Source organism: Arachis hypogaea, chromosome 12 (genome assembly GCF_003086295.3).
Source record: "Arachis hypogaea cultivar Tifrunner chromosome 12, arahy.Tifrunner.gnm2.J5K5, whole genome shotgun sequence".
Taxonomy (NCBI): Eukaryota; Viridiplantae; Streptophyta; class Magnoliopsida; order Fabales; family Fabaceae; genus Arachis; species Arachis hypogaea.
The window spans coordinates 13142860-13166783 of NC_092047.1; the positions used below are offsets into that span (position 1 = coordinate 13142860).

At 36.9% G+C, this 23924-nt stretch overlaps 2 protein-coding genes, 1 non-coding gene and 1 pseudogene across 4 annotated transcripts; 1 reads left to right on the forward strand and 3 right to left on the reverse strand.

The window, feature by feature from the left end:
* Positions 1–6709: 6709 nt before the first annotated feature.
* LOC112731916 (U1 spliceosomal RNA) lies at positions 6710–6870 on the reverse strand. The gene has a single exon (XR_003167665.1). It is a non-coding gene; the product is annotated as a U1 spliceosomal RNA (small nuclear RNA).
* Positions 6871–7232: 362 nt separating this feature from the next.
* On the reverse strand, positions 7233–8368 carry LOC112726907 (non-specific lipid transfer protein GPI-anchored 15-like; annotated as a pseudogene).
* A 956-nt stretch (positions 8369–9324) lies between these two features.
* Positions 9325–11912, forward strand: LOC112726909 (non-specific lipid transfer protein GPI-anchored 16). Its single transcript, XM_025776470.3, has 4 exons — positions 9325–9725; positions 10442–10468; positions 10629–10697; positions 10851–11912. Exons 1-4 carry the CDS (start codon positions 9380–9382, stop codon positions 10967–10969), a joined length of 561 nt encoding a protein of 186 aa, XP_025632255.1. The 5' UTR covers positions 9325–9379; the 3' UTR covers positions 10970–11912.
* Positions 10947–14573, reverse strand: LOC112726908 (octanoyltransferase LIP2p, chloroplastic). Of its 2 annotated transcripts, none has more exons than XM_072208860.1 (6): positions 14212–14573; positions 13423–13544; positions 12818–12910; positions 12564–12716; positions 12069–12484; positions 10947–11520 (listed from the first exon to the last, which is right to left on the reverse strand). In XM_072208860.1, the coding sequence occupies exons 4-6, from the start codon at positions 12698–12700 to the stop codon at positions 11147–11149; spliced, it is 927 nt and encodes a 308-aa protein (XP_072064961.1). In that variant the 5' UTR covers positions 12701–12716; positions 12818–12910; positions 13423–13544; positions 14212–14573; the 3' UTR covers positions 10947–11146. The 2 variants fall into 2 exon arrangements, with proteins under 2 accessions (XP_072064961.1, XP_072064962.1); XM_072208861.1 differs by having other exon boundaries at positions 13321–13544.
* Positions 14574–23924: the final 9351 nt, after the last annotated feature.

The following is a 23924-nucleotide window of genomic DNA, read 5'->3' on the forward strand; positions in this document are numbered from 1 at the left end:
CGTGTAATTCGAACTCACCTAGTTCGAATTACTCTCAATCCTAGTTCGAACCAACTAGGTTCGAATTACATGCATCACTTGTTCCATCAATATTCGAGCTACCTTAGTTCGAATTATGTGTTTTTGTAGTTTGAACCAACCTGGTTCAAATTATATAGTAATAATATGCTTTGACTCATTCGTGAAGCAATTTTCAATTTGGTGAATTTGCGTAATTTCTCAGCTCCCTTGGCTTATTTACGTTTTTTACCCTACTTAAAATGAACAAAACAAAGAGTGCGGATTAATGTGATTTGATAACATAGAAAAATCGACTAAATTTATTAGAGATTTCTCAAATTCAAAATTTATCATATGTGTTCCAAAATTTAGTTCAGCCACTATATTAATTTTTGGACTCTTTTTAGAATTGGGTAAACAAACAGAATGTTAAATTTATTCTGTCTTATCACGTTAGACTAAATAAAAATTTAACAGAAGAACCAAAAAAATATATTTAACTGAATTAGTGATTAGGTGCTACATTATTATTTTCTAATCAATAAGGAGTGTTATCTAGAGTAATGATTAGAGGATAAGGTAGGATTTTACTCTAAATTCTATTTTTTTTCAAAAATAGATGTATTTTATTTATTAACTGAAGCAAAATACAATGGGATTCATGTTAGGACATAGAACAAAAGAAAGAGAAAATTTTCAAAATTCACTAAAACGTGAATACAACATCAATCAAAACATGAATAAGAGAGAAACTAGATTAAAAAAAGGAAAGTGAATGCAGTACTAGGGATTGGAAGACCACTCATTCACAAGCTTCAAGCATGAATCCACCGTTACTTTTGGAGGGATCAATTCTTGTTCAAAGATCATGATGTTCCTGGATTTCCAAATTTCCTAGCACAACGTTGCTAACAACATCAACTGCAATGACCCACCATGTCGAGCTCTGAAGTGCTCAGATCTCTCTTACCAGACTGACAAAAAAAAAGATGAGTTGTTGTTGACAAAATCTATGGTGATGGGGCTTTTATTCCATACCTCTTTTGCTTTCTCACATAAGAATAGAGAATGATTAATGGATTCTGCATCTTGTTGGCAGCGGCGACATAATGGGAAAATGGAAGGGAGGCGCTGGTTGAGCAGATTACGGACAGGGAGCTTCTCGTGAATGCTTCTCCAGAGGAAAATCTTCAATTTTGGACATCTTCGACTAATTTGAATACCTGAGAGGATACCATTTTGCTCAGCCTTGTTCAGAAGATAGGAAAAACCTTCTGCACAAAATAGAAGAAGATAGAGAGATAGAGGGTCCCCTTGACGGATACCTCTATTTGGCTTGAAAAAGTCATAAGGTTGTCCTTCAACAACGACAGAGTAAGAAACGGTTGTCACCACCTCTTGTATCCAGCCAATCCATCTTGAATCAAAACCAAGCTTCTCTAGCATAAACCATAGGAATTGCCACTCAATTCTATCATATACTTTGTTCATATCAAGTTTCAACGCTATCTCATTCACCAAACCCCTCTTGTTAGTATTCAAGTAGTGCATGCATTCATGGGAATATAAGAATATTGTCAGAGATTAACCGGCCTTTCACAAAGGCGCTCTGAGTTGAACTAATCAAACAATTCATGAAACTCTGGAGCCGATGAACCAATACTTTAGAAATAAATTTGTAGACAACTGAAGAAAGACTTATAGGTCTAACCTAGGCCATTACCTTTGCATCTGGGATCTTAGGAATTAAGCAAATGTGGGTGTGGTTGAAACTTTTTAATATTCTACCACTAACAAAGAAACTCCGAATTGCTTTAAAAACACCTTCTGCTACAATATCCCAATAGAATTGAAAGAATTTAGAAGTAAATCCGTCATCACCTGGGGCACTATGGGGATGGACACTAAAAACTACTCTCTTAATTTCCTCCATTGAGACTGGACGCAACAATTTGCGATTTATGGCAGGGGTGACTTTAGCACCAAAACTTCAAATAGAGGGGCTGGATCAGCATTGTTATTTGAAGTAAATATTTCCTTAAAATATTCCTCGGCAACCGTAGCAATCTCTCCATGAGTGGTGGCATAGCTTCTATCATTCTTTTCTGATCTCCAGATTTTATTTCTCCGAATCTGATATTGGTAGGATTAATGGAAGAATTTAGTATTTTTGTCACCCTCATTCAACCATTTTATCATTGGTTTGCCTTTTCAATAGCTCTCTTTTTTGGAATACGCCATTTCAAGTTCCTTTTCCAGCTCATTCAGTTAGTTTCCGCCATTGATTCCTGCTTCTCTGAGGGCCTCAATCCTATAAAGAAGGTTCTCAATCTCCTTTTTAGAATTGGATTTGGATGACTGTTGCCAAAACACTAATTGATGACGACACATCTTCATTTTTTGTGCAAGAATAAATATTGCTGAACCCTCAAACCTGGAGCTCCAAGCAGCATCGATGACATTCCTTATTTCCTCCATTCCACACCAATGATCTTGGAATTTGAATCTTTTCTTGGACTTCTCCATTTGAGGATTAGTATCCAAGAAGAGTGGCACGTGATCAGACCCATTTTCCATCAATTTAATCACTGAAGCAGCAGGGTAGATTTTCAACCAGCCCCCTGGAGCGAGCATTCTATCCAATCTCTCGGCAATATCCTCCGAACCCCTTCTTTTATTTGATAATGTGAATGGTCTCCCTACCATGCCCAAGTCCATTAATCCATTTCCATCAATGAAATTAGAAAACTCAAACATAATAGCCTAGGATTTAAGGTCTCCTCCCATCTTCTCTTGTTGATTCACAATGGCATTAAAGTCTCCGAAAATAATGATATTTTCGGATAACTGTTAGTTGTTGAATAACTGTTAAGATCTCTTCGAATTGAGTTAGCCTTTCATGATCCAAACAGCTTAAGTGAACACCCACCAATTCCCATGAAGAGTTATTAGATGTGTCATTTACCTTTGTAGCTGTATAGTAATTTCCAACAACAATTACTTCGAGATCTAGGTCTTCTTTCCAAGCTAGAATTGTTCCTTTCGCTGTCCCAATTGGATTATTAATCTTCCATTCACAAATCTGCAGCTTCTCAATTTTCTTTCTACTATGCGGGATTGGTTTTTAGTTTCACAGATGAACACAATCTCGCGGAAGAGTGGGATTGACATATCCCTTTAAGATTCTGGACTGTCAGGGGTCTCCCCAAACCCCGACAGTTCCAGCTTAGTAGCTTCATGGGTCTTTGGGTGCCATTTGACGGCTGGTACCCTCCACCTCATTTTCAATTAACCGCTCTTCCTCTAAACACGTTTTTTTCCAACTTCCTTCATTCTCCTTTCCACTATTGTTTCTTTTATTGCCAACATAAGTCTTGATAATATTGTCTCTTATTCTTGCTATCTGCTTCAGTTTTACTTTCTTATTTTTGCATTCTGTTCTGTTTTCAGAAATAGCCACATATTCCTCAGTATTCATTTGAATAGATAGCTCTCTAAGAACATTTAGCGAATCAGCACCTGAATTAGTGTTAGCAATCTCCACTTCTGCATCTTTATCTTTCTGCACGTTAGAACTATTTGCCATTAATTGCTTGGAAGTTGGTTGCTGCTTCTTGTCTTTCATACTCAAACTTGAAAAGCTCTCTAGAAGTCACATTGGGGCTGATTTCTTCCTTGGTTGTGCAAGAGAATGACCATCAGCTCTAGTTTTTCTTGAATCATCATATTTTCTCCTTTCAACTCTCCTTCCAATAATGATTGACAATTTCTTGTCTCATGTCCAAGGGAGGCATAGTAATTGCAAAACACACCAATACATTCATACCTCAAACTCATCTCTAGAGGTTGTTGATTCGGCCCCATCAATTTTATGTTGTCTCTTAGCTTTTATCACCCTCCAGTTCCACCTTCGCTTTGATAATCCGAGATTTTTTATCTTTGACCTCGAAAAAATCAAGGTCGGAGATGAACCTAATTTACTCCCTAATTTACGTCCAACCTCCAGGGTTTTGAATTGTTTTGGCAAACCCCAGAATTGAACTCAAATAAGGATTGCAGAGATCATTATTTCTCGTGAGGCCTCGTCCTCCTCCCAATGCTTAACGTGTAGGATATAATTCTTAAAGAGCCATGGGGAGCCTCTTTCAATTCTCAGCATATCTGTTTCTTTCTCAAACAAAAATTGAAATAGATTCTTACCTTTGTTCACCACTCTGAATCTTTCAGGTCTACCCCAAATAGCATGCATGGCACCTTCCATTATTCCAACAGAAAAATGTCTTTTCGCAAAAATTCTTCTTGAAAGACTCTTCGTACATGCTTGTACTCCTTCCGAGATGTCTTCTTCATCAAGGATGACAATCTCTTCTTCTTCGCTCTCCTTCTCATGTCTAGGACGCTCAGGATCAGACCTAAGATCATCCATTCTGTTTGTTAATTAGAATTTTAATAGAGGGCACTAAAACCCTAGAAGAGCACTAGGAACCCTAATGAGCACTTTTAATATATCTTCTAAATTCTATTTTGGTGAACACAACTTTTTTATTTATTAATAATAATAAAAGTAAAAGTACATCAAAACAAATTACTATCATTTTGCAGACTTTACTTGTGCTAAAAATATCATACTTTACCTGTTGTTGTTGAAATTGAAAAAGTCTTCTTTTTTGTAATTAAAAAAAAAAGTAAGGAAGAAAATGAATCGGAACCAAAACTATTTTTTCCATTTCAAGTAAAGGAGATCCTTTTTAAGTAAAAGAGATTACAAAAATGATGTTAAAGAGATTACAAAAATGATGTTGGATCTCAGAAATTAATTGTATAAATTAGCTATACAAAATTGTAAGCTTTCCAAGACATTACAACACCAACATTGACATAGATTTAATTCATGTATTATATTATAGCTAAACTTATATATATATATATATATATATATATATATTTATTTATTTATTGACTAAATCCCATGCTTAAAGTTAAAAAAAACATACCAAAAGATATGTAAAAGACTCAACATATGCTAAATTTAAAAATTGTTGAGGGTAGATCTTATGCTAGCACCCTTCCCAACTGCAATGGAAGTTACCAGCCTAATCTATGGGTCTTCTTGAATCTTGATTGCGCATTGACTCCATTCAGGTAAGTAAATTGAAATTGATATCCAATGTTCTATGGAATCCATTGAATAATTAGTTTATAGTCTCTTGTTAAAGGGATTTAAATCCCCTGGCTGGGAGGAGCATAAATTACAAGAAACATGGTCCTATGAAGTTAAATTTTGAAGTGTAGAGGCAGGTTTCAATTTCAAGGTATAAACAGTTGGAAGTGTGTTGTTTCTATCAATTCGTCAACTTTACAAGGTTCAAGTATTGATATTAAACTCTCTAATCATTTTCAGAATACATAATTATCTCTCTCTCACACACAATTACATTATTTTGACTAAAAAGCTAAATCCTGGAGTCAAGTGGCCTAATGAAAAAGCATGTTTCAGATGAAACACCAAATTTTTTTTTGTAGAAACACCAAAAAACCAAATAGACTTCATGATTCTCGTTTGTTCACCATGGTGACGCTCCTTACGTTTTTTATAAAATGTATTAATAATTAATCAGTTAAACTAATTTTTATAGAAATAAATTTGTTAATCTTAAATATTTAATCATATTATTATGTGTATATAACAATTATTTACCCTTTTATAATATATGCTAGAATAAAAAATACATATTAAAAATATGTAAAATAAATATATAGAGTGATTTTTCTAGTGCAAAATAACTAACTTTATAAAATCTTTATCATTAAAAACTAATATAAATACATCACAAATGTAAAAGAAGGAAAAAAAGAAATAAAGAGCATAATTTGTTTATGAAAATATTACTTTTGCATTTATATAAGCAGAGGGGCTTTCTTGAAGAGTTTAGGATTCTATTTTTTGTGAGCTTTTTTTTTTAAATTTAGTTGAAATTATAAAAGTGGTGTAGTTTTCTCTGTAGATTACTACTATTGGAAGAGTTTTCTGTGTTATTAGAAATCTCTACCTCTGTTGGTGTGTTCAGTCCAATGTGCTTTTATCAATCTATTTAACATTGTTGTAACTTTCTTTTTCAAATAAAAATGTGATTTAAGCCCACCAACTTGATTTGTTCCCTTTCGTCTTTGGTAATATTTACGGGTATGCCCTTCATGGGTGGGGGGCTCTTTTACTTGGGCATTTTTCATCAATAAAAAAATTCATTATTTTCAAAAAAATTGAAAGAACATTATTTACTAAAATACGACTTTTATAATAATTTAATTTAATAAAAATAAATATATTCCTATTATTACTTTCGTATAATTAATTATATTTATTCAATTTAAAAAAATTCTCGTGTTTATTCAATTTTAAAAAAAAATTATATCCTGATAAACAATACTCTTCTATTTTCTTTTTGAAAATAATAATTTTTTTTGTTTAAAAACAGTCCCATTTAGTTGTGTTTTTGACACTGTGCGGGATTGGGTTGTTTTCACATTTAAATTTTAATTAATTAATTAAATTAAATAATTTCCTAAAATTAATCCCCATGTAACCTTTTATTTTAATAGACATTTCTCTATCTTCGTTTACCAGTGTATTCTTTTGGATTTAGTAGAACCGCATAAAATAACGAGCAGGCCCAAAGAGATAAGGCCCGAATACTTTTGAACTGGATTGGAAGGGGCCGCGCGAACGCAGGCCCCCACTGCCACAAATTATGACGTAGGCTCCACCACTTGGGTAGACCTTAGGCGGGCACCCTTCCGAAGTGCAATGGAAGTCACCAGCCTAGGCCATGGGCCTTCTTGATCGCCCATTGACCCCGTCCAGGTAAGTATATTGCAATTGTTGTACTCCCTTCTCTTTTATATGCCAATGCATCACCCGCACATTCTGATCCCCATGATGTGGGACTTTAGGATTATTCAGCAAGAACTTAACAACTCATGTTTATTCCTCCTCCCAGTTCGAGATACCCAATTCCCCACAATAAGCAATGTAAGTTACATTAGTAGATTAATACATTATATGAATCATGATTACTGTATCATTAAGAAAATACGTATGCTCTATGCTTTGTAAATTAAAGAAAATTGAACTCAGTTTCAATTAGTTGTTGAACTAATGAATCATATATAGTTTTGTTTCATAGCTCAGAAAATTTAGATTAATCAGTAGGTTTCTATGGCATAATCAATCCTGAATAATAAAGAAAACATATATAAAATTAAACTCATTATTTATACAAACTACACAGATATGAAGTGACACAACAAAAGGCAAAACATAATTAAAAAACCTCAGCACTCAAGTCTCTCAAGTCTCTGCAGACAAGACTCAAAAATCAGAGGTTGGTGATGGAAGAGAAACAAGAAACAATTACAAGAGAGAGTAAAAAGTGGGAGGGGAATTTAATGTTGCTTCCATCAGATGACCCACCATTTGTTCCTGGAACTCTCTTAGATCCTGCAACTACAACAATAGAATACACCAAACTAAAAAGTGTTATCATGCATTGAAACATCTTTTCTACTAACAATCTTAATTAAACTATTAATTCTGAGTTTACTATATCATGAAAAGGAGGGTAACATTTTTAAAGTTCCTTTACTACAATATTATACCTGAGGGAGAATCTGAACCTGAATATGAAGGTGCAATTGAGCCTTCAGGTGAATCAGCTGGAGATTCAGCTGGGGAACCAAATGGAGATCCCACCGGAGAACCCGAAGATGCTCCTCCATTAACACCTACAAAATTCATGCCATGACCAAATAAGTTATTAGCCTTATATTCTCTCTGTTGTCTTTTATCTGTCACTGTCACTTTTTGATACATCGCTGAATCAACGTATCAGCGATGTATAGAACTTGAATACTTAAGACAATACATTTTCGCATTAACATAATTTTTATTTTCTTACCTTTGCATTGGCTTACTGGTGGAGTTTGAACTTTGCAAGCACTAGGAAGAGACAAAGCAAGAGTTTGGTTAATGGGGATTCCCAAATTGGAACCTCCACCATTAAGGACAGAGCATAAGCACTATGGGGAAGATTTAACCACACTTGAGAGTTGAGAGCAACATGAAGATGATGGTGTTGATGAGCTTCCCATTATGTAGTTCAAGCAAGGACTCAAGCTAGTTAATGTGCTTGTGCAACTTGATGATGATGATGATTGAGCTTTAGCTTCTTGGTTCCACATTGTGGCCCCCACAACAAGAACCATAATAACTAAGCTCAAAGAAGATCTTGCCATTACTTCCAATGTTAGAATACTAAGATTTCTCAATGCCTTGTTCTTGTGTATGTGTGTGGATTGAGAAACTAACTAGTTGATGATGTTTTGAGTGAGACTTGAACAAAGAGTTATATAGAAAGAGAAAAGATGTTTCAAGAAAATGAACAAGTAAATGTAGGTTGCCAACCCTTTCTAATTTGATGACATTATCATACATACAAAGGTTAATGTTGTCGTATAACTATAGCTAACGGACTGTTTTATTTCAATTTAATGTAATAAGAATGCTGTAGTAACGAGATATAGCTCAAATGGCATAGTTTCTATATCCTCACTTAGAGATTTAAAATTCGAGTCTTACTTCTAACTTTGAAAAAAATATAAAATAAAATAAGAGTTTTGCATTAACCATATCGTATTTTTTTGAAATTGTCTTCAAATTGTTTATTTTACTACACTTTCTAGCCTCACATATATTAATGTTTAAAACTTTATTTGGATCTAATTTTTAGTAGAAATGATTGTATAATTAAGAATTAATTAATCTGGTTCAAGATGGAATAACAATTAAGAGTATTTATCTCATTAAATACGCGTGTTTAGGGAACATCAAACTTCATAAAAATAAGTATAAAAAGATATTATAAAAAATATTTTGTATAAAACATTAAAATGGATAATTTTGTACCTTTATGTGAATTTATCTAACATTAAGTTGTTCTATTTTTAAAATTTGTGCACCTAGACAAAGTTAGATGCTTATTTGAAACATAAGAGAATAGTTTAGTATTAAAATATGCTAAAACAAAAAGATGCCAAATGAGAAGTGTATTGATTTTTTTTTCATACATTTGGTTTTGAAAAACGAAAATATGCATTCTAACCAACCATACCAAATACAGCAATTGGAATTAACAAAATATATTCCAATATACATGTTGGTTAAAGTAGTTGAACTCCTAAATCATCAAATTCAAATCTACCAATTCTTTTTCGTTGAGTCATTGCAATGTATAAATCATGTCCTTATCTTATGATCAAACCAATCAACATCCAAAGACACTTACCTACAATCAAATCATTCTTTAACCCACCAAAGACTAATATGGGACAACTCACATATGCTTTCCAAATCACTATGATATCAACCGTACTAATTATAATTATGGGTTCACTAAACTTGGTTAAGGGTCAAATTACTACACCATGCACAACATCAATGATAACCAATTTCACACCATGTGCAAACTTCATCACAGGAAGTTCAAGTAATGGATTAGCACCATCATCTTCATGTTGTGATTCACTAAGGTCTTTGATGAGTAATAGTATAGATTGTGCTTGCCTTGTGATATCAGCCAATGCTCCAATCCCATTACCTATTAACAGTGTTCTTGCCCTTTTTCTTCCACAAGCATGCAACATCAATGAACTTCCTTTACAGTGCAAAGGTGTGTCCTTATTCCTTAAAGTTTTGATTTTGGAGGGAGAGGCAAAGAAGGGCTTCAAAGTATAAAATTAATTTAATCCAATTTTCATACTAATCCCATAATTTCAATAGGGAGACAGTTATTTTGCAGCCGGCTAAATTTTTTAATTCTAAATTCTAAATCCTCAATTTTTTTTTAATTTTAAATTCTAAACTCTAAATTTTAAATCTTAAATATTATACCATAAATCCTAATCTTAAACCCTAAAACCTTAAACCTCCTAAAAACGATGGTTACAAAAACAATTTATAATAAAAAAATTAACTAAAGTTGCCTAATTAAAAATTAGTTTTCTATACTTATTCTAATTTGTTTCCTGTTATTTTCTTCAAAAATCAAAATTCACAAATATATCCCAAAAGGGGTTTGATAAGTGCTGGTTAAGTTTGGAATTTGGATAATTGGATGAAACTATCTAAACTCAACATTACCTTGTGTAATTGAGTTACATTACTCTATATTATCTTATAAGAGATGCCTATCTAAATTACCACATGATTGACAATTTCTCAAAGCTCAAACATAATTTAAAAAATAATAATATTTTTTCGTAATAATCTAAATTACTAATATTCCTATTACATAATAATGTGTCAAAACGTACCTTTTCCCATTGTTATTTTCTTAATGAAATATTTAAATAGCTAATGAAGTATTGTTATTGTACATTATTGCAGCTTCTGGCTCTCCTATACCAGCTCCAGGTAGTTACTTTGTTCAATTGCTATACTATTTTGTAATTTAGCATGTTTTCCGTTTTCACATTCTTCCTTATGATAAAATTCCATCTCTGTCTAAATCCCATATTGAGTTAAATTTCAATTTGGATAAACTGTTTTATATATAGAAAATATTTATTCGCAGGTCCAGCAATGCTTGGATCAAATGACCAATCACTTCCTCCAATAGCTGAATCCCCACTAAGCCCACAAGGTATTTATGAAATCCCTCAATTTGCTAATTAAAATTTAATATGACTAAGTTGTGTAAAAGACAATGATTTATTGCTCTTTGTTAATGTACTTACTTTCCATGAAAATTTTGGCAAAATAATGTGACATTAATTTATCTTATACTTGAGTGCAGCTTCTGAGGCACCCAATTTTGAGACTTCACAACCAACATTGGCACCACTAGAAGCAAAATCAAAACCATTGAAGAAGAATAAGAACTCAAGAAAACTCCATGAATACAGCTACCATTAATAATAATAATAATAATAATAATAATAATAAACAAATGGATTCCTGTTATTATTGTATTGTTTTATCTTGTTGGTCATCTTTGGCATTTGAAACTTGAAAGAAATAAAAAGTAGTTGCAATGTTTTAGCTTACCCTTAAGATAAATATTTCCAAGGACTCGTATGATATCAAACAAATTCAACTTTGCTGTGTTTCAGTAACAAGATCACTTTGATTCCTTTCATACAACATAGGTACAGAAATAGTTCTGTGATGGTACTCAAGCTGAAACACTCTTGAAAACTCTTCAATCAAGGAGTTGCGAGTAATACCAATTAGACCGCCATCATCATGCATAATAGAATGCAGATCATTTGTTCCGTTAGCAGCCATATTTGATGATTGAGCTTCTCTCAGTAACAACCCTTTAATGCTTCCAACCTCGCGGTTGCGTATGCCACATGGGATGATCCATTTGAAGGGAGTCAAATCTGTTGTGACATTAAGTGCTAAGCCATGGTATGTTATCCAATGAGACACTCTTATACCTACAGCTGCAACTTTCTCATTTCCTGGAGCAAATTTCAACAAATTTCAACGAGGAGTTAGGAGAACTTCAAAAAAGAAAACAATGGTTTTGGGCTAATCAATCCATCAACTAATTTATGTCGTGAGAGCTTAGGTATCAGGCAGTAGCATATAATTTATATATGTCCTTGTAGAAGCCATTCTATAAGCTGAAACCAAATTAAGCCAACCCGAGAGTTCATCTAACGTTGTATAATTGTAAAGCTAGACTAAAACTCATGAGAGTTTAGTCGTGAAGTCATAAACTTAATTGGAAATGTAAACTGGTATACTTGTAAGAGTTTACCAGTTAGCCAGAAAGATTGTAAACTTGGCTGCAATATCTAAAATGTTAAACATGACCAGGACTAATTTATCCAACCTATTTTGAATTGAATCGATAAAGCCAATGATCTTGAATATCAAGCTAATCTTTCATGATATATGAAATTATAATATTATATTCTTATGAACCTAAATTTGAGTGGTATTATTATCAAAAGTATACAAGTCTAAGGTTGCATAGTAGCAAAAAAAAGGAACTTAGACTTACCAACCCAGACACCAGTTAAACCTTCCACTCGAGAAGCTTGAATGGAAAATGTCGAAGAAAGAACACGAATGACAAGCTCTTCCAGTGTCCTGAGGTACCAATGTAGATCCATCTTGTGTCTTCTTAGATTGATAATAGGGTACAGAACTAGCTGGCCAGGACCATGGTATGTAACTTCACCACCTCGCTCAGTACGATAAACATTAAAGGGTGCATTGTTGATGTTGAAATTTAGGTTGTCCTTGGTACTGGCAGTACCCAATGTATACACAGAAGGGTGCTGCAGAACAATAAGGGTGTCACTGCAATCTCCTTCATTCTCAAGCTGAGCCTTCTTTTCCTTCACAATGTCTTTCTGCCAAGACCATGCCACTTCGTAAGGGACTTGCTCTTGGTGCAAATCAAAGAGCTCGCAGCTGCGCAATTTCCTTAACACTGTTGGTGAGAATTTTTCAAGTGTTAAATGTGTATAAACAGAATAGTAGTGCGACTTACAGCCTTGCTCCGTAAGATGTGAATTTGGATGGTTTCAGATATGAGAATTGGAATGACTTGGACAGGTTGGAGTGGGTGTGCAAAGGTAGAGAAGGACATGGAGGCGCTGATGAAGGGACTGTATTCAACAAATTCATGTCTGATTACGGGATACTGCGTGTTTGTGAGATGAAAATACCGGCGATATCAAAGACGGTGGCAACAAAGGACAATAGGAGGCGATCAATGTATCAAGTCCAATTTGAATTCATTACCTTTATATAATCATGGTCAGGAGTAACACTAAAATCCCATTTAGAAGCATAAACAACTGCCTGGTCTTCTGCAAATTCAGTTTCGTATATGACCTAAAAATTGACACAGATTAGCATTTATTCTCTAAAAATAAAAAAAATAATTAAAAAAAGATTCAATAGTATTCTAATTCTATCTTATGTAATCAACATAAATTGACAGCTTCAAGATTTACATATTTAAGTCAAACAGATCAATGCACATGTATCTAAACCACACAGACCCACAATTTTCTAATAGTATTTAAACTTTTGAAAAAAAATAATACAAGAGAGCAAGGTTCTGAAAACCGAACCGGTCATCGAACCGTTCTAATTACTAGTTTACTGGTTCACTGATTCAACAGGTTCAACCATGGTTCAACTGGAAAAACCGTTTTATAATAAAATAATAAATAAATTAAAAATTTAATACCCTAAAACATAACTGCAGTCATCAATAAACCTGTAGACAAAGTGGTTACCCTAGAAGAAGGGGGAACTGGTGGTAGCTCACTTATAGACTTGGGAGAATTGGTTAAAGATGCCTATATAATTTAAAAAAAAAAAAAAGGGTTAGTAGACACCATATTGTGCTTCGCGACAAGGATGATTCATGGGTTCCCTGGTTATCCATGCTTTGCGACGAGGATCAAACACTTCAATGGTCGACACCATTGTGCTTCCATCAAAGCCACCAAGTGCATGCCTACAAGGGGAATGGATAAGTTCATAACGGTGCAAAATCAGTCACATAAGTTGTTACTAGCAAAGAAACTAGTGCAAGTCTTAATCTAAGAAATGCATAGCTGGCAAAATTCATATGCTGAATTAACTAACTTAACAATCGAAGCACAATTAAGCCCAAAGCATAGTTTTAATTGACTTAATTGAACACAAAAAAGCACAGCAGTGAACAGCAGAGCGCAAAAAAACACAGCACAGCAGCAAAGAAGACACAAACCAGAGTACAACATAGCATAGCAGCAGTGAGCAGAGCCATTCAATAATCAATATAATTTGATAATTTCTGAACTAAAAAAAATAACACGAACAGCATGCACTAGTAGTGAGCTTTGTGATACGATAAGAGTATTAAGCACCAACTTAAATTACAAGTATTCCTTTAGGGAATGAGCACAAAATTTATCATCAAGAAACTTTAACAAAATTTAACAACAGAAAAAAAGCAAGAACAAACCAGTAACAATTTATCGGGATCAATTTATCATCAATCAGTAAGCCAGTAACAGTTAATCAACCCAGGACAAACAAGAACAAGCCAGTAACAGAGTAAAAATTTATCATCAAGCAGTGAGCAAAGCCAGTCAACTAAGAGAAAGCACCGAGCACTGACTGAGCATCCGAGGCATTACCTTCGGCGAGGGAAGTGACCAGAGATTTGAGGGAGAGCGATGGACGACGGGAAGCTGGTGACGAACACTAGCGAGCTGGCGACGAACACGATAGACAGACGACGGCGGAGCAGGACCTGGAGACGCTGACGTTGGGGGAATGGAAGGGCCTTCGAGCACGACGAAACAGGAGGATTGGCGAACGACCACGACGAATCAAGCGGCGACGGTGAAATCAACGGCGGCGCGATGGAGGCTAGGGTTGTATTTTGGGGAGAAATAAAGAGAGTATGTACGAGACTGAGGAATCTGGAATGGGACTCGAGAGGGGGACGAGGGCTTCAGGTGAGGACCGAGGAGAACCTGGCTCTTCTTTTTTCAATAAAACGCAAAAATGATGCCGTTTCATAAAAATCGGCCCGGTCCCCGTTCGTCCGAGGCCGGTTCAGCAGTTTGCGTTTGATTTTTAGTATGGCGGTTTTTGATGTTGAACCAAACCGCATAAGCATTCGGTTCACTGCTGAATCGGTCCGGTCTAATTTTCAAAATCATAAGAGAGAGCATAATTGTTAGAATCAAATCGACGATCGATTCCGTCATATTACTGGACTACTGGTTCAATTGTTGGATCACCGATTGAACCAATTAATCCAGTCCTATTTAAATAAAAGTATAAAATAGTCAATCAACAAGTATTAAACTTATATTAGTAGGAAATAAATGCCTTCATTAACACTTTAACATCAATCAAATCTCAATTTCTAAAAATAACTTGCAGAAAAATACCAATTAGCATTAAACCTATATTAATACAATCATGCATTAGTAACAAATAAGAGTAACAATCAAGTATTAAATCTATATTAAAACAACAACAATCAAATATTAACAACAATTAAGTAATCCCAACTAGCATCTAATTCCTATTCTAAATCTACATTAAAAGTTTAAAATGACAACAATTTATATACAAATTTCAATTGGCATCAAATTCCAATTACTTTAAAATTTCTTTTCAAGTGTCATTTTATATAAATATAAATTCCAATAAACATCAATTTATCTATTCTAAATCTACTTAGAACAATAACAATCAAATTTTAAATTTGAATATCATTTTTTTTCTCTATTCCCTCATGTGTTTCTTTAATTTTTCATGCAAACTTCATTAAAACTGCTTTCTCTAGGATAGTTTTCGTCTAGTTTTCTTTATTTTGGACTTTAAGTCCTTATGTCTATAAAAAACAATCAAGTTTTAAAAATCAATATATCAATATATAATAACTAGGGCAAGTTACCAAAATAATTTGTTTGCCTTTTAATATTACAAGAATACAACATCTATACATTGAAGACGCAAATGCATCTTTCCTATTTCTATAGAAATCGCGATAGGGATATGGTAGATTATGATTTGGACGTAAACCACGGTAGTGATGTAGCGGTTTACGTTGCGTTGCGTGTGAGAAGAAAGCGCTACATCCCTCACTACACCTTGTGTATGAAAACTAGAACTGCTGGTTACTTTAACATCACATTCTTCTTTCCACGCCATAGCTAATCCTCCGGCAATACCATTTGGATTGATTATGTGCCATCTGCTAAATCCACACGACTTCAGCTTCGCTTCCACCAGACGAGTTTGGTTTTTTGTTTCGCATATAAAAACCAACTCGGAAGAGTGGGATTGAGTAATCCCTTTGAGGTTATGGATTGTTAGGGGTCTCCCCAAACTCCGACAATTCTATGTAAGGATCCTCATGGCGCTGGGATGCCATTGTACGGCTGCCACCCTCCACCTTCTCTTTTTCTGCTCGTCTTTCCTCTATACAGGCTTTTTTCTGATTAGGTTTATTTTTTCTACCTGCTGGTCCCCTTTTCACTCCACATGCATGCTGGTAGTTTTCATCTCTTTGTCTAGCAATTTGTTTAATCTTCAATTTCCTTTTCTCTTCTTCTTTAATCGCATCGCTCTTTTTCTGCTCTAACTCCATAGGTGTCTTCATTGGGTTAACATCATCCAATAGGATCAGGACTCCATCATTTTCCATACCCTGTTATGCCGCCTCTGGAGTATGATTCAGCACCCTTTTTCATCCCTCTTTTTCAGAGATTATGCTGTCTCTTTTACCTAATTTTTGGTTCCATTCATGCTTAGCTTAGCAAAGCTTTCTATTAATCATGTAGGAGATGGTTTCTTCCTTGGTTGCATAGTTTTTGAGTTAGAGTTTTTATTCTATGTAGTGTCATTGCTGCCCTCTGTGTCCACTATTTTTCCTACTTGATCAGCTTTAACCCACTTTCTTATCGGTCCTGTTTGGTCTAATTTGTCGTTGAGTCTATGATCAGCTTGTTACAATGCTTGGAATCATGTTTCAGTTGCGCACAATAGGTGCAGAATTTGCCCAGCTGCTCATATCTGCTTCCAATCTCTATCATTCTCTGTTTCGATCCAGCTAGCCTCAAGCTATCTGTAACCTTTCGTTCTCCATCAACTCGGATTCTTGCTTTCACAATTATGGATTCTTTTCCCCTGACATTAAAGAACCCCACATCAATAACCTTTTCAATCTTCTCTTCCAATTTTCTCCATACATCCAGCGTTTCAAATTCCTCTAGAAGACCCCAGAATTGAGACCATGCTGGAAAAAAATGGAGTCCTTCTTTTCATACCTTCTCATCTTCATTCCATCTTTGAAGGTGGAGCACATAATCTTTACAGAGCCAAGGTCCTCCTCTTTCCACTCTTATTGCATCTTGTTTCTCCTCGAAAAAGAATTAGAATATGTTGTTCCGCTTCACAACCGTACGAAGTGTAACACCCTAATTAGCCTAAGCTTTACCTTGCGTCGTAAAGCAAAGGTTAATCAAAGGTAACGACAGTTCTAAACTCATACATATAATATATAGAAGGAATTAGTATAATCTAGAAGCCTGATGAAGGCGATAACTCAAAAACAGAATTTGAAAAGCGCAAAACGTACTAATGAAGCTACTAACCTAAAGCACAAGAAATAATTACAACATAACAAAATATCATAAGAATCTAGCCACGGCTCGCGGAGTTTAAGCCAGCTAGCCATATTTAGACCATACTTGGAACCAAACAGTAAAATCAGCTTATACAAGTTTTGTTCTCTCAATATACAAGCCTCTAGGAAAATAAATATAAAAGTGAGAGATGTATAAACAAGATAAACAAAAGACTCCAAAAAGGTATTTGGATCCTCCGCTTCTGTCACCATCCAAGCAACTCACCGAGGTGGGTTACGACCTGCATTTGAAAAACACAACAGAAATATGGTATGAGAACCGGAGGTTCTCAGTATGGTCACAACGCCCAATGATGTAGGATATAAGACCCCGGAAAGCCAAAGGCAATCCTAGGCTTCATATCCATCACAGATTTATCTTAAAGCATACTAACACAATAAAACATAACTGACAACCGTAATATAAGAACAGGGTAATCTAACTTAGAGGATTACTAACTAAACTAGTCACCGCTGTCCCACAGCCTTCGCCAACCTACCCTCCGTGCGATCCCAATGTCACCGCCTACCTAACCTCCTCAAAAATCCAGACAAACACAGATAATACAAGTAAGGAAACCACAGGTAATATTCAAATATATAACAAGCAATTCAGGAAGCAATTAGGCATATTATACAATTAGGTAAACTCAAGTAAATAAAGCAAGCAAGCATATAGAAGATGCATATGATGAATGTCTGTCCTATTGGTTGTGATATCATATGTCGGTTAAAATGCCAAACCCGACAGAAAATCCGGTCGACAACTCCCAGATTAGTCTCTCTATTGCACATAAGGAGGAATAATTTCGAGGGATGAGTGCCCTACCACCTTCTCTTTTCAGAGGGAAACATTCCGAGGAAGCGTGCCCTACCACCTTTCTCTGGTTGCCGCATGATTCCGTGGGTTAGTGCCCTACCACTTTGCAATCAGAGAGAAGTCACATTTTCAGGAGGAATGATTCCGAGGGATGAGTGCCCTACCACCTTCTCCTTTCAGAGGGAAACATTCCGAGGGAGCGTGCCCTACCACCTTTCTCTGGTTGCGAGAAATATGAGTGAGAATCCCAGCTTCAACTCTCACATCCAAACATAGGCGGGAAACTGCCACAGCCCCTACGACGGATAACAAAACATATCATAAACTCAAATTCAATCTCAGAGGCTACTGCTCATAGCACACTTCCACTCATACTCGTCACAACCATCATCAATTCATAACTTTCCATTCCGAACTCACTAGTTCGTCAATTCCTCAATTCATATACCATTCTTCCTTCGCACTCCATCAAACCCATCCTCAATACACCAGAAACCTAAGCCTCCGTTCTCTAACTTTTCAAAATAATACCAAATCAATTCCCTAGGTTCTATCCCATGTTTAAATATCAAAAACTAGGCCCAAAAGTCTTAAAATGGTGTTATAGAAGCTTACAACCTTTGTTGGGAAAGTGAAACAGTTGAAAACAAAGTTTAAGTTTGAGGAACAGGGCATGTGCGTATGCACAGGGGTGTGCGTGCGCACAGGTACCAAAATTCACAATGTCTGTTCACTCGCACAACCTGTGCTAGCGCCCCCAACAGACTGATTTTTCCAATGTGTGCGTGCGCACAAGTCCGTGCGTATGCACAGGTCGCAAACCCTCATTGGTATGTGCGCGTACAAGCTGTGCGAGCGCTGCAAACAGAGAGCATTCCCCTGCGTGTGCGTACGCACAGGTCTATGCGTGTGCACAGGTTACAATTCTCGCAGGGTTGTGCGTGCGCATATACCAGAAATCTCAAAATTCTACAACTTTGCATAATTTCAAATTTTACCACCAATCTTTGAGTGATCATAACTTCTTCAACAAAATTCCAAAATTTACAAACTTTATATCGATTCGAAAAATTTTCAATAAACTTTAACTCTAAACCATTTTTGACAAATTTTGAAAACTGAGGCAAAAGTTATGATCAAACAAAGTTCACCAAAAAACCATTTTTTCCAAAATTTACAAAATCTCAATTTACCAACTTTCACCAACTACATCCAACCAAAACAATACCACACTTCCAATTCCAACACAATCTACCCCTTTTGGGTCACCATTCATTATTCACACTAGTTTTCCCCATCACAATTCATCATTCTCAATCTCAAATATCAAACATATAACATCACCAACAATTTTCTATCAATACATTCACCAATCATCATTCTATCATCAATTTCAATATCTATCTCCCATATCCAACTACCCACATCAATGTAGCCATTTATCAATCATTCCAAATCATCAATTACCATTTCAACAATCTCAACACCACATATTTTATATCAAATCACTTTTCAATCCACACAATCATTCATCCTCATCATATCATTATTAATCATCATGCATCAACCCTCAATGCCCAACAACCATTATTTACCAACATAACAATATTAATTCATCATACATCATCGACAACCACATAAATTCCAACCTATCCTATGGGGCACTAACCTAAGTGTCCATGAATATTATATACTACATAGAGGAAACCGAAACCATACCTTGGCCATTTCCAATACGAATCAAAACCCCAAAAGAGCACAAGTTGAGTTTCTAACCACAAGCAAGCCTCCAAAAGGACTCCAACAAGCTTCCAAAAGTTCCCAAACTCACAACAACAAGCTATATATGCATAAACCATCACAAATCAACCTAGGGCTCAAGATAAACATAATTTCACAAGAGTTTCAAGAGCTCTTACCTTATCCAACAGTTTTGGAAGCTAAAACCACAAACAATCAAGTGTTAGAGTGTACCTAAAACACCCAAGACACAAGATTTCACTCAAAACCAAACTCCAAAACTCGAAACTCACAAGGGCACGAAAACTGGGCAGGAAAACTCAAGAGACTCACCACAAGGCTTAGATAAAAACGACAAGTTCGGCGAGAGCTTCGCGTAGTCGCTGACAGCACGCGAATCGGAGCACCGTAGCTCGAGATATCGCGAGTTGAAGTGAGGAGTGAATATTGTTTCTTCTCTCTTCTCCCCTCTCCTTCTTACAGCTGGTGTGTGTGTGTTTATGGGTGTGTTGTGTTGAATGGGTTCATTAATGAACCTTTATATATGTTGGACTTGGGCCCAACTTGGGCCCGGTCCAACCCGTTAGCATTTTTAGCCCGTTCGGCCCAACTTTGGGCCAAACCTTTAACACTAACGCCCGGTTTTCCATTTCTAATATGTTTCTAGGGTTTTCGACTGTTTTCACTTTTTCTCGCGCAGCGCCGAGCAGACTTGAACCGGTTCAACCGGTTTAACAGCCGATTTGTGGTTTTTCACTGTTCTTCGCAGAGAACACATTTTCTGACTCGGAAAGACCTACTGAGTCCAAAAATCATATTTAAATTCCAAATTCTCATTCTAACTTTCTGGAACTTAATTTGGGTATTTAAATTATTTTATTCGTGAAAACTCCGGTTCTTACATCCTCCACTCCTTAAAAAGATTTTCGCCCTCGAAAATCGAATCACGCGATGTAATATATATATATATATATATATATATATATATATATATATATATATATATATATATATGGTTTAGGGTTTAGGGTTTAGGGTATAGGGTTTAGTAGAAAAATAAGAGAATTAATAACTGAATCTTCAGAACTAAACCCTAAACCCTAAACCCTAAACCCTATGCTTCTTGGTAATCATAATAGGTATAGTTTTGAGGTTCAAATTTCAAAGAGAAGCTTTTAGACTGATATGGGGGTAATTCCCATTCTTGTAGAGATAATATTTTCATGATTTTTATTTTTGAATAAACAGGTTGTTTGGTATTGGAGTCTCTATAATGTGTCAATTCAATAGATCCGGTGTCTACTAATATGAATTCATAGAATTTTTGGGTTTTTTTGTGGGTTAATAGGAATGTAATGGAAAGTGTTTGGGAAAATAGTCTTGTATAGGGTTTAAGGTTTAGGGTTTAGGGTTTATCGTCATTAAAAATTTGAAAATTCCCTTAAATCCTCCCCCTCCCTCCCGCCTCCCCCCTCAGCCCACTCCCACACCCCCACCCCTTAACCCTCCCCCTCCGCCCTCCCCCACTCCCTCCCGCCTCCCGCTTCCCCCCTCAGCCCACTCCCTCACCCCCACCCCTCAACCCTCCCCCTTCGCCCTCCTCCCTCCCTCACTCCCTCCCGCCTCCCCCCTCAGCCCACTCCCTCAACCCTCCCCCCTTCGCCCTCCTCCCTCCCTCACTCCCTCCCGCCTCCCCCCTCAGCCCACTCCCTCACCCCCACCCTTCCCCCCTTCGCCCTCCCCCCTCCCTCACTCCCCCCTTCGCCCTCCCTCACTCCCTCCCGCCTCCCCCTCAGCCCACTCACGCACCCCCACCCCTCCGCCCTCCCTCACTCCCTCCCCCTCCCCCCTCCCTCACTCCCTGCCGCCTCCCCCCCTCAGCCCACTCCCTCACCCCCACCCCTCAGCCCTCCCCCCTCCCTCACTCCCTGCCGCCTCCCCCCCTCAGCCCACTCCCCCCCACCCCTCCCCCTTCTTGTAACATCCCTCACCCCACTCCCGTAACCCCCTCCCTCAGCAACAACAATAATCAAAACTCAGCAACAATAATCAAAACTCAGCAACAATTCACAAAAGATTCAGAAATTCTACAACAAAAATCCAGTTCACAGAAGAAGAAGAAGAAGAAGAAGAAGAAGAAGAAGAAGAAGAAGAAGAAGAAGAAGAAGAAGAAGAAACAGAAGAAGTGGCGGATCACAGGCAGCAGGGCGGCGGTGCAGCGGTGCAGCGGTGGCGGTGGCAGCGAAGATCTGCGGCGAGGACCCTTCCCCTTCCCCCTCTTCTTCCCAAAACCCCCTCCCCCCTCTTCTCCCTTCGCGTTCCCTTCCCCCTTTCCCCGAGGAGCAGAGCAGTGAAGATCAGCGGCGACAGCAAAGAGCGGCGGCGCACGGCAACGAAGAGCGGCGGCGGTAATGAAGACCGGTGGCGGTGGCGAGGAGAGAAGAAGAAGAAGAAGATGAAGAAGGTGGTGGTGGTGCGGTGCAACAGGGCGACAAGGCGGCGGGTGGCGGTGCGGTGGTGCGGCGGTCCCCTTTCCTCCCCCCTTCACCCCCGCCCCCTTTCCTCGCCCCCCCTTTCTTTCTATCCCCACCCCCTTCTCTGATCTTTCCTTTCTTTTTTTATTTATTTTATATTTATTTTATTTTATAATTATATTTATTTTATTTTATAATTTTTTTAATGAGGAGTAGTTTGGTAATAAAAAAATAAAATTGGTAAAAAGGATGATTTTAAAGCGTTTTTGAACGTTGAGGATGATTTTAATAATGAAAAAAGGCCGGGGACGATTTTGATTTTCAGCCCAGACCTTAGGGACGATTTCAGTACTTAACCCCTGATGTGGGGGTAATTCCCATTCTTGTAGAGATAATATTTTCATGATTTTTATTTTTGAATAAACAGGTTGTTTGGTATCAGAGTCTCTATAATGTGTCAATTCAATAGATCCGGTGTCTACTAATATGAATTCATAGAATTTTTGGATTTTTTGTGGGTTAATAGGAATGTAATGGAAAGTGTTTGGGAAAATAGTCTTGTATAGGGTTTAAGGTTTAGGGTTTAGGGTTTAGGGTTTATCGTCATTAAAAATTTGAAAATTCCCTTAAATCAAATACCGATTTTGTAATATTTTTCAAAACCTTTAAAACAAGTTCAATCTAAATGAGTCCATTGTTAAAACCTTATCAAAAGAGTCAAAAACCTTTCAATTTGAATCCCTTTTTATAAGTTAAATTTACAACCCAAGACCACAAGTTAACAAAATCTTAGGACTCACTTTCCTTTTTAAATCGTCTCATTTGATCAAAAAGTTTCAGTCCTAGTTTCAAAACCAAATCATTCAAACCAGAGTTCCAAACCAAGTTTAAAAATCAATCTAAGCTTTAAAACTTTTTCAACACGAACGACAATAGTCTATACTATGAAGATAAGTTGAGATTTGGTCATCGGCTTCATAATTTCCTCAACCTTGTTGTTGTGATCTATCCGCCCCACGTGTTTCTCGGTGTGGACAATCTCTAACTAAATGTCCTGGTGCGCCACACTTGTAAAATAGTTTCATACCCAACTGGCATGGCTTATTCGGATGGTAATTCCCACACTCCTGACATTTCATATCAGGGGAGTAAGCTCTTGAATGCTTCCCCTCACCATTTCTCTTGAAGTGTTGTCCCCTTGGTCCAAGATAATCATCACGTTCCCTACTAGAGTTTCCTCCACGAGTGTCCCTTGACGAGGCTACCGTCTGTGCATATTCCTCAACAACTTTTGCCTTGTTCACCAGATCAGAGAAAATTCGAATCTCCAAAGGAGCCACAGTAGTCATGATGTTATCCTTCAAGCCCCTTTGATACTTGATGTACTTCCAACTTTCATAGGTCTCCGGGGCACCTTGACACACCCTAGAGAACCTACAGAGTTCTTCAAATCGGCTGGTGTAGTCCGCCACAGATAAGGAGCCTTGCTTTAGCTGCATAAGTTCTATCTCTTTCGCTTCCCTTGCAGACTCAGGAAAGTATTTCTTCTAGAAGGTCGTCTGGAATACATCCCAAGGAACATCTGCGTGCTGGAGCTGTAGCAAGCAACATTCTGCCTGCCACCAATGCTGGGCCTCTTCCCGAAGCTGATAAGCAGCAAACTCCACG